The sequence below is a fragment of the Emiliania huxleyi genome, assembly GCF_000372725.1.
Source record: "Emiliania huxleyi CCMP1516 unplaced genomic scaffold EMIHUscaffold_50, whole genome shotgun sequence".
Taxonomy (NCBI): domain Eukaryota; phylum Haptophyta; order Isochrysidales; family Noelaerhabdaceae; genus Emiliania; species Emiliania huxleyi.
Window position 1 is genome coordinate 240,113 of NW_005198243.1, and position 11,348 is coordinate 251,460.

General features: G+C 67.6%; 1 protein-coding gene across 1 annotated transcript; it reads left to right on the forward strand.

Annotated features, from left to right (window-relative positions):
* Positions 1-1,868: 1,868 nt before the first annotated feature.
* On the forward strand, positions 1,869-2,450 carry EMIHUDRAFT_356596 (hypothetical protein; the record flags this gene model as incomplete). Its single annotated transcript, XM_005766720.1, has 1 exon — positions 1,869-2,450. A coding segment is annotated over one exon (582 nt), but the record flags the coding sequence as incomplete, so codon positions are not given.
* Positions 2,451-11,348: the final 8,898 nt, after the last annotated feature.

Below are 11,348 nucleotides of genomic sequence, written 5' to 3' on the forward strand. Positions count from 1 at the left end.
TCAGTTCGCACCTGTGTCGAGCCTGTCTGCTGTGAGAGAGAGTTGTTTTGTTTAAAGGCCTAGGTATGCCGCCTAATCGAATCGCCCGAAGCGCATCCTTAGGCCCTCGAGAAGCGATCTTGTGGCAAAAAAAAAAGAAAGAAAGATAACAGACACGCCAAACGAGGGATGGGACGAGGACAGGGTCCCCACCTGCACGAGCAGGATTTTGGAAGGACGATCAGGGGGACAGGTGGGGCTCTCCTGCTCCTGACAAGGGACACGACAGGCTCGCAGCGCGGTGCGCGGTGGACTCCCACATCCACTGGCGGTCTCATCTCAGTCTAGCGACCTGCCTCCAGCTTGTCGCTGGCAGTCTCTCCTACCACAGGCACACTGACACAGGGGTGGCAGGGGCGGCGGCACGAGTCACCCACATTACTATGCTCACTACCACCCAAAAGCGGAGGTACATCAGGAGCCGCAGCCGGCCTGCTCTATCAGCCCCGCAGCCGCGGTGGCGCGACCGGACCGCGGTCGCTCCAGGCGCCTTTTGGCCCCGGTTCGAATCGCGGTTGGCGCGCGCCCTCGCGGAGCGACGCGTGGCGCGCGACGCGCGCGCGTGCGCGCCCAGCCGAGCCCTAGGCCGTATGCCGTCTGCCGTCTGCCGTCGGCCGTCGGGTCGGCCGTCGGCCGCCGCCGCCGCCGTAGCGGCGGCGAGCGCTCGCCTTTTGCGCGACGCGCAGTGTGGACGCGCGCCGCCCAGCGCCGGACGTGCCGGAGCCGGTCCGGCGCGCGCGCGGGCGGCCAGCGCCTGTAAACAGACAGCTGCCGCCCACACGATCTTGTGGCACGGGTCCTTGAAAGCAGGAAATAGCGCTTTTTTGGCACTTGCATCGCGACAAGGTCACACGCGGACGCTCCCGCGGATGAGCGGCGCCCTCCCAACCCAGCTCGCCGACCTGGCGCGGGGCGACCTGGCCTGGCTGCGCGCCTTCCTCTCCGGGCGGCGGACGCGCGGCACGTCGCTCGCGGCCCAGCTCGACGCGCGGCACGACACCGAGAGGCAGGACACGCTGCTCACCTGGGCCGCTCGTCACGGGCAGGCCGAGGCGGTGCGGCTGCTGCTGGAAGGTGGTGCGAGTGTCGGGGCGACGACTGGCGGCGGCGCTTCCGCGCTGTATATCACGAGCCAGGAGGGGCAGATTGAGTGCGCCCGGCTGCTCGTCGAGGCTGGCGCGGCGGTCAACCAAGCTGCTGACGGTGGCGTCACGCCGCTGTTCATTGCGTGCGAGAGGGGGCAGCTCGAGTGCGTCCGGATCCTTCTCGAGGCTGGCGCAGCGGTAAGCCAAGCCCGCAACGACGGCTCCACGCCGCTGCACATGGCGTGCCTGAAGGGCCACCTCGAGTGCGCCCAGCTGCTCCTCGAGGCGAGCGCGGCGACCGACCAAGCCGCACAGGATGGCGCCACGCCGCTGTTCATCGCGTGCCAGAGCGGCCGCCTCGAGTGCGCCCAGCTGCTTCTCGAGGCGGGCGCGGCGATAGAGCAACCCGTGGACGACGGCACCACGCCGCTGTCCGTTGCGAGCTTCGCCGGCGAGATCGACTGCGCCCGGCTGCTCCTCGAGGCTGGCGCGGCGGTCAACCAAGCAGACGCTGAAGGCTTCACGCCGCTGTACGTCGCGTGCCAGGAGGGCCACCCCGAGGTCGCCCAGCTGCTTCTCGAGGCCAGCGCTTCAGTCGACCAGGCCGATGAGGAAGGCTGCACGCCACTGTACATCGCGTGCGAGAGAGGCCAGCTTGAGTGCGTGCAGCTGCTTCTCGAGGCTGGCGCGGCGGTCAACCAAGCCAAGCAGAGTGGCGCCACGCCGCTGTCCATCGCGTGCCAGGAATGCCACCTCGAGTGCGTTCGGCTGATCCTTGAGGCTGGCGCGGCGGTCAACCAAGCCCGCAACGACGGCTCCACGCCGTTGTTCGCTGCGTGCCACAACGGCCACCTCGAGGTTGCCAAGCTCCTCTCCTCCTACGGCGCCTCCCGCGCCGCTACGCCCTTCGGCACGCCCGAGGAGATCGCAAACAGCCAAGGCCACACCGACCTCGCCGCCTGGCTGGTCGCCAGCCGCGGCTGGACGCCGCTCGCGCACCTTGAGACCCTCACCGCCGCCCGCGCCACCGCCCTCCTGCGCAGCGGCGCAAGCCTGCACGAGGGCGAGCCGACGCCGCTGCGGCGCGCCGCGGGCGGCGAGGGCGAGGCGGCGGCGCTGATCCGGCGGGCGGCGGCGCCGTGGTCGCCGGCAAGCCACTCGCTCTTCCCCGCGGCGGCCCGCGCGCGGGCGGCGCTCCTCGTCCGCTCGATCTACGAGATCCACGAGCGGTACCACCTCGACTCGGCAGGAGCCACGAACGGCATCGCGGCGCTCGACTTTGGCCACTGCGTCTTGGGCTTCGCGATCACGCGCGAGACGCAGTAGGGGCCTTTTGTGCGCAGCGCAGCACTTGGTGCCGCACGGTGATCTCGGTCATGCGGATCGGCTAACATGACGCCTTTTTGGTCAGCGGTGGGTGGAGATGTGTAGCCGTACACCGCCTGAGCTGTGGTTTTCACATATGAAACTGAGTCATCCGATTCCCGATGCGCGGGCTGCCGGCCTCCGCCTCCGGGGGCCCAGCTGCGCACGCAGGCTCGCGCTCGCGCCGTGCCGGCTCGCGCCAGTGTCGCGCTCGCAACACACGGGGCCCTCTCTCCCCGGACCGCGCCGTTCCACACACCACAGGCACAGCACGCTCAAGCCGCAGGGGCTGCGCCCCCCTTCCCGATCTGCAGCTCCGCCTTGCTTCCGAGGACCGGCGGCACGAGCACCCTCATCTGCCCCGGGTCGCCGCGCTCTTCTCGACGTCGAGTCTAACGTCGAGCAGCGCTGCCGACCCCGCCGTCGCGGCCGACTCCACAAAGGTGATTGTGCGCGTCTCCGTCGCTGATGTCTCAAACATGCCCGCCCGCTTGCTGCGGAACTCGATCGTGTCGCTGCACACCACGCTGGCGCCCGCCTCCTGCACAAGCATCGTGACCACCTCAGCCTTGCGCTGCACCTGCAGTAGCAGCGCGGCGCCGCCGCCCTTGGCGCCGCCGCCGACGTGCACCACCATGAAGCCGTCGGCAAAGGTGGAGAGCGAGATGCCCTCGAGCTCATCAAATGCCACTCGGACGTTGACCCTCCACTTAGTCGGGGCGAGCACGTACACGGAGCGGTCGCTGATGAGGAGGATGCGCTCCTGGGCCTTGCCGTTGCGGACCGGTTCACGTGCGTGATGCGGTCGGCAAAGTACACCCTTGCCTCGCCCGCCTTGAGCAGCATGCGCGTCACCTCCGGCGCCTCCGCGGCGTCGAGAGTCGCCGAGAAAGGGCAGCCTCCACGAGCCCCGCCGCCGCTTCAGCCCCTCAAAGACGGCCATGCTCTTCTCGCGCAGCTTGATGCGGTACCTCCTCGCGGCGAATGCGCGAGTCCAACCCACCGGTGAGGGCGGCGGCGGGCCTTAGGTACAGCGTCTTCATCGACGGCGAGGGGCGGCTCTCGTCGTGCGGCTCAGCGACGGATGACATCCCAGGCCTCCTCGGCCACGGCGAGGGCGTGAGGCGGCTCAACACGCCGACCCGCCTCCCCTCCACGCTGGGCGACGAGCGTGCCGTGAGCGTGGCGGCTGGATACTCGCACATCCTCGCCCTCGCTGCTGACAGCAGCATCTGGAGCTGGGGTGGGGGAACCTTTGCCTTTTTTGGCCAGCTGGGACACGGCGACACGCAGAACCAGTGGCTGCCCAAGAAGATCGAGGCCTTTGCTGATCGGCGCGTCGTCGCCGTGTCGGCAGGGCCTATGCACAGCTTCGCCCTCACCGCCGACGGAGCCGTCTGGAGCTGGGGCATGGGCGTCTTAGGCCAGTTGGGCCACGGCGACGAAGAGCCGTTGCTGCTGCCGAAGAAGGTCGAGGCCTTTGCTGATCAGCGGGTCGTCGCCGTGTCGGCGATGGGGCATCACAGTATCGCCCTCGCCGCCGACGGCGCTGTCTGGAGCTGGGGCTATGGAGGCGAAGGCAGGTTGGGCCACGGCGTTCAGCAGAACCAGCTGCTGCCGAAGAAGATCGAGGCCTTTGCGGGCCAGCGCGTCGTCGCTGTGGCGGCTGGAGACGCGCACAGCCTCGCCATCACCGCCGACGGCGCTGTCTGGAGCTGGGGCGGTGGAGGCGGGGGCCGGTTTGGCCACGGCGACACGCAGAGCCAGTCGCTACCGAAAAAGGTCGAGGCTTTGGCAGGGCAGCGCGTCGTCGCTGTGTCGGCGGGATCCAAGCACAGCCTCGCCCTCACCGCTGACGGCGCCGCTTGGAGCTGGGGCGATGGACACGGCCGGTTGGGCCACGGCGACACGCAGAGCCAGTCGCTACCGAAGAAGGTCGAGGCTTTGGCCGGCCAGCGCGTCATCGCTGTGTCGGCTGGAGGCGGGCACAGCATCGCCCGCACCGCCGACGGCGCCGTCTTTACCTGGGGCGAGGGTGGCCACGGCCGCCTAGGACACGGAGACGACCTGTCCGACCAGCTGCTGCCCAAGAAGGTCGAGACGTGGGCCTGACCCACCGCCCTCTCGTCGTGGTTGTGGGGCGCGCGGCGCGCGGCAGTTCTCCTAGGATCCCGTGCGCGAGAGGTTTGGAGCGCGTCTGGAGTGCGTTCGCCCTCCTGGCACCTGGGACCCAGTGTGCCGACTGCCGTCCGACTGTCGTCGCTGTTTGTTGTCTGTTCTCGACTGTCGTGTGCGCGTGTTGGCGACGGTATATCATTTCCCACTATGCCACGTCGCCCATTCCCGGGAACGGCGACGTGGCATAGTGGGAAATGATACAGCAGCCCAGTATAGAGCCGTATAGCCGTACCGGCCCTACCGGTCGCCAACTGCAGGTCCGGCTCCGGGGTTTTGTGTGTGAGAGGGGCGTATAGTGACAAGAAACTGACGCACGCGCCCCATTCATGGAACGCTCTTTCTGTGCGCACTGCACCCCCGGGGTGTGTACAGGACAGGACAAGTCTCAACCGAGCCATCGCGGCAGGCGATGGCCCGGCGCACTGCTAGCTCACCACCTCCCCGTCAATCAGAGCTAGCTAGCCGACTCTGCACATCCCTACGCAGCTCCGCGACGGTCGCGCGCATCGCGGCCTTCACATCGCGGGCGGCGGTGGCGGAGACGGCGAGGCCGAGGCTGGATTTAGCCACAGCCACGCTCTCATCGCCGACGGAGCCGTCTGAAGCTGGGGCGCAGGAATCTTCGACGCCGCCGCTGACGACGCGCTGACCGACGACGTCTGCTGCCGCCGCCGCCGCCTCCGCCGCCCGCGCCTCCTCGTCCCCACCCGCCACCCACGCCGCCCCCACCATCCCAGCCTCCACCGCCCGCGCCACCTCCTCGCCACGCGCCGCCCCCCCCACCACCTTCTTCGCGTAGAAGCGCATGCTCCGGTTGAAGTGGTCCTCGTCCACCAGACGCTTGTGGCGCAGCCTCTTTTGCCGCCTAAGATCAACCGCAAGGGGGGTTCACACTCGTCGCCACGCTGCTCGTGGCCCGATGTAGCCTCCTTCGCCGGCAGCGGTAGCGGCTGCAGTAGCCGGCGAGGCTGAGGGAAAGTAGGGCGAGGGCGGCACCCAGCGCCACCTGAACCCTCCTCCGCGGCTCGAGCCCGTCCGCCATCTGCGTGTAGATGGTGATGGGGGTGAGCGGCGGCAGCGGAGGGGGCGGCTGCGGCGGTCCCGGCGGCGGCGGCTTGGGCGAGGGAGGGGGCGACGGCGGCGTCGAGGGAGGGAGCGGAGGGGGCGGCGGCGTGGGAGGCGGCGGCGGCGGCGGAGGCGACGGCGGCGGCGACAGTGGGGGCGGCGGAGGCGACGGCGGCGGCGGGAGTGGCGGCGGAGGCGACGGCGGCGGCGGAGGCGACGGCGGCGGCGGCAGTGAGGGCGGCGGAGGCGACGGCGGCGGCGGGAGTGGCGGCGGAGGCGACGGCGGCGGCGGGAGTGGCGGCGGAGGCGACGGCGGCGGCGGGAGTGGTGGCGACGGCGACGGCGGCGGCGGGAGCGATGGCGGCGGCGGAGGCGGCAGTGAGGGCGACGGCGGCGGCGGGAGCGATGGCGGCGGCGGAGGCGGCAGTGAGGGCGGCAGAGGCAGCGATGGCGGCGATGGAGGCGGCGACGGCGGCTCCGGCCCGCATTGGCTACACTCGCCTGGGAAGTCCAACGCCACTTTGTCGCACGCCGCCCGACGCTCGAAGCCCCCGCTGCCAAGTCGAGACTGGAGAAAGATGATGCGCTCTCCGCACGTGCCGAGGTCAAGGTAAAGGGCCTTGTCCACCAAGCGAGTGTCCCTGACGGCGTCGCAGGCGGCGGAGCCGCAGAGGAGAGGCGGAGGCGACGGCGGCGGCGGGAGTGGCGGCGGAGGCGACGGCGGCGGCGGGAGCGATGGCGGCGGCGGAGGCGGCAGTGAGGGCGACGGCGGCGGCGGGAGTGGCGGCGGAGGCGGAGGCGGCGGCGGGAGCGATGGCGGCGGCGGAGGCGGCAGTGAGGGCGGCAGAGGCAGCGATGGCGGCGATGGAGGCGGCGATGGCGGCGACGATGGCGGCTCCGGCCCGCATTGGCTACACTCGCCTGGGAAGTCCAACGCCACTTTGTCGCACGCCGCCCGACGCTCGAAGCGCCCGCTGCCAAGTCGAGACTGGAGAAAGATGATGTGCTCTCCGCACGTGCCGATGTCAAGGTAAAGGGCCTTGTCCACCAAGCGAGTGTCCCTGACGGCGTCGCAGGCGGCGGAGCCGCAGAGGAACGGCGGAGGCGACGGCGGCGGCGGGAGCGATGGCGGCGGCGGAGGCGGCGGAGGCGGCGGAGGCGGCGGAGGCGACGGCGGCGGCGGGAGCGATGGCGGCGGCGGAGGCGGCGGAGGCGGCGGAGGCAGCGGAGGCGGCGGCGACGGCGGGGGCTGCGGCCCGCATTTGCCACACTCGCCTGGGAAGTTCAACGCCACTTTGTCGCACGCCGCCCGACGCTCGATGCGCCCGCTGCTGCCGAGGCGAGACTGAATAAAGGCGATGTGCGTTCCGCAGGTGCCGATGTCAAGGTGCAGGGGCTTGTATATCAAGTGAGTATCCCTGACGGCGTCGCAGGCGGCGGAGCCACAGAGGAGAGGCGTCTGCATGGAGCTTGGCACCGGTCGGGGATCTGAGAACGCCCTGCGTGCAAGCCGTTCACACAAGCCGTTCACAGAAAAACAATCCCGGACCAACGACGCACAAGCACAGACAGTCGAGAAGGGAGAGAGACAGCAACGACAGTCATAAGTCAGCGCTGGGTCCCAGGAATGCGATGACGGCCTCTAGTGTGAGCTCTAGCTTATATGATGTAACTTATTCGGACCCCCCCCCCTGGCGCATCGTCTTTTCGTGGCAAACGAGCCGATCTCAGCCCGCCGATCTCCGCTCGCGCCGGCCGCCCATGCGCTCGCGGGGCTGGCCGACGGCGCTGGCCTCTTGCCGATGGACCCAGCCGAGGTGCCCGACCAGTCGGAGTGGCGCTGACGCGCCGCGCGCGACCACCAGCCAGCTTTCCGGCCGGGCCGAGAACGGTGCCTCGAGAATGTAGACACTCCAAACAGTTGTCGAGTTTTTTCCCTCTTTTTGAGCGCGGCTGCTGCACACCCAGCCCACCAGTGATACGAGACGCACCAGATTCACCCCGTCGCGAGCTTGACCGCGACCCCGGTGACCGCCCACAGGTGGCTGATCGCGGCTCCACTCATCGCTGCTTTCGCGCGCCTGCTCCACAGAGGGCTCCTGCGGCTCTCCCTCGTCGCGTGACCGCCGCCGACATCATGTACTCGGTCGTCCCCGCCGGCGCGGAGCTGCGCCACGTCGAATTCTTCGGTGGCTCGACCGCCGGCGCGCCCACCCTCGCCTCCTGCGCGCCTCACACCCAGTATTCACCTCGCGCGCGGCCGACAGAGTGAGCGCACGACCACCTCCCTCTCAGTCACCCCCCCGACGATACACAGCCCGCTCGTTCTCGCCGGAAAGACGCTCGGAGCGCCCAACTTTGCCTCGTGCGGCCATCAAACAGGCGCGTTGCCTCCCATCTCCGCACTTCCCATCTACCCCCACGCTGCCACTGCCGGGGACGCGCAGATGCGACTCCCGGGCCCGAACACCTCACCCGAGCCCGGCCGACCAGGCACGGCCCGACGAGAACCCGCCGGGAAGGAGCTGGCCGAGCCATCGCCGGCCTCCCTGCCGGCTCACGGCCGCTCAAAAGGTCGCGGACCCGCCCGTCGCTTGCTGCCCCTCTCCCAGCCCTTGCCGGCGCTTTTGCACGAACCTAGGGCTCAGTTCCGTCTTCCCCCCCCTCGCCCTTGTAGGTAGGCCGCCCCGCGCTGGCGGGAAGAGGCGCGCCGAGCCATCGGTGACGTCCTGGCGAGCTCATGTCCCCCCAAAAGGTCGCACCCGCCCGTGGCTCCGCCGTCGGCTCCGCCGCGAGCGGCGACGGTGAGGCCGCCGGGGCTCGCCTATACCGGCTAGTGTGGAGCTCTCAGTGTGGTTGCGTGTTTTACTAGTGATGCTGCACTAGGCGGCCCGTTTTTAGCAAAAACCAGATACCACATCGCGTGTGGTCGTCGAATTACCGCATCTTCGCCCGTCTGGGACCTCTTCGTACGGCTCCAAAAACCGCTCCTTAACGACGACTACGCGGCCCGGCGGTCGATCTGCGCCTTCTCAGCGGTGGAGGGGATGTGGGCGGTACGTGCGGACCGCGTGGTGCTGCGATGGCTTGACGAGTGCGACTCCCAGCGTCGACTCTGCGACCCCACGGAGCCTCTGCTGCTCCGGGGGGGGGTCCTGCAGACCACCCGGCCGAACTTCAGAGTCGCGGTGCTCCTCAAATACCGCTCAAACGCCCACGATGTTGTGGAGGGGACATATGCTGATGATCCTGGCCCGATTAGTTCGCTCAGAAAGCTTCTGGGCGGTCGTTAAGGTTCGCTCCCCGCACACCGGCCCCGGAATAAGTTACATCATAGCCTAGTGAGCTCATACGCACGCCGGCAGATCGCGACTATATACATACAGCTAGTTAGGAGCCGACCGACCCTCGCGTCCGGTGCTCACCGACGGCCGGGCGGGCCGCCCGCCCGCGCGCCGCCTACGCGCAGCGCGTGCGCCGCAAACTCGCCCGCCGACAGCGCTGGCCAGTCTCCATCGGCCGTCGCGAGAGGCCTGCCCGGCTGTCGCCGCGGGGCCCCCACGACAAAAACACAACCCGGACCCAAGACGCACAAGCAAGCACAGACAGTCGAGAAGAGAGAGAGAGACAGCAACGACAGTCAGAAGTCAGCGCTGGGTCCCAGGAATGCGATGACGGCCTCTAGTGTGAGCTCTAGCTAGTCCTCGCGTCCGGTGCTCACCGACGGCCGGGCGGGCCGCCCGCCCACGCGCCGCCTACGCGCAGCGCGTGCGCCGCAAACTCGCCCGCCGAGAGCGCCGGCCAAGCCGTTCACGATCGTGCAAGCCGTTCACATAAACGCACAACCCCGGCCCCGAAATCGCACAGTGACAGCCAGACATGCAACACGGGGTCCCAGGGAAGGCAAGCAAAAACCTTATCGCGCGCGCTAGACGCCGACTCGGAGGCCGCACCGGTGATGCGCGCAGCCGGAGAGAGAGGGAGGCGCTCAATCGCCGAACTCGGCGAGCGTATCGATGTATCTCCAGCGTCTCCGTGCGCCGCCCTCTTAGTCTTTTAGAGTGCTTAGGCCAACGTGTCTTTTCCCTTTTTTGCCCCGGCCTCCTTACGAGAGATCCTCCTACTCCTTTCCACCCACATTACGCACATAAAGTACCGCGGTCCGAGGACCGAGCCTTCAGCGCTTGCTAGTCGATGTTGTCGGCCGCCAACAACGTTCGGCACGCTGTCTCGTTCGGCACGCTGTTGTTGCCGACAATCCAGAACAAATCGTTCGGCTCCAAGAACTTGACAACTTTTGCCTCGTAGTACGGATCGAGATCGATGCCGCGCCATTTTCGGTATTTTTGCACGGCCTCGGTTTTGTAGGATCCCGGCGCGATTTTCAGTTCGATTTTCAGCCCGTCATCCGTGTTCCAGTTGGGGATGTGCTGTTGAGGAATTCGGTGGGGTCGCGAGCGTCACGCGCGGCACGCACGCCCACGACCTTTATCTTGGGGTTGTGCGGGTAGAGCTTGTAGTATTCCTTGAGTCCGTGCACAATGCCAACGAGCGTGACTCCGCTACCAACTGAGACGACAATCCGCTTGATCTGCGTCATGACGTTCGGGGGCAGTTTGAGAACCTGGTTCACGATCCGCTCGTTTTGGTCGTGTGAGTACACTCCAAACTGAATGAAAGGCCAACCCAAGGACGTAGCCGTCTTTTTTGCAGAATCCTCGCTGTGCCACAGATGAATCGCGTTTTGTCGACGGTTGCGGAGTGGTTGATCGCATCTTTCTCTTGGTCGAGAATCTTGCCCTTGACGGTATAGAGTTTGCATTGTACGCCCACATGTTCGGCAACGCGTGCAATGCGGCTGAGCGTCCCGCTACCCTTACGCGATCCCGCGGCAACAGGGCCGATTGACGTGCGGCGGCCAGGCCCAGTGCGGGTGACAGGCGGTGCGGCATTGGGCGAGGGCATGGCAAGCAGTGACGTGTTCTGAGCGGAGGCGGTGAGAGCAGCCGCGCGTCTCGATGCGCTGGCGTCTGGCGCTGGTGGCTCTGGTGGCGCTGCAAGGCTGGCGCGCGGTGGTGGAGCGCGCGGTGGAGATCGCGGTGGGCGAGGCGCGGAGAGGAGAGGACAACACGCAGTGGTGAGTGTGGCAGGCGGCGTACTTGGAGAAGAAGCCGGCCGGGGCGACCGGGCGTGCTCTCGAAACGCAATCGCTCTCCGAAAGGTGACACGCCTTCGGTCCGGCGGCCGCGCGGTTTCTTCTTTTCGAAAACAAATCTAAAAATCTGAGTCGCCCCGCCGGCGCCGGCCCGCTCCAAATATAAGAAAAGGTCTAGAACAATACAAACGCGCAATGATGGCATGTCACGAATACTATAATTCCTCTGGGACTGGCATTCCTCTCTCTGTTTCCCCCGGGGAGACTTGCTTTGAGATGTCCCAGTGCCGCTCCTCGGTGTACCCTTTTGGAATCTTGGCTCGTCCGTCAAGCGACCCTTTGTTTGTTTCAGTTCTTGTTTGAGCTAGGGTTGCGCTTGCGGCTTGCGCGCACCCACGCACGCGGAATCGTGTCGGCGCGTAACTCTCTTTACTGTACTGTTAGAGGGGCAGCTGTACTGA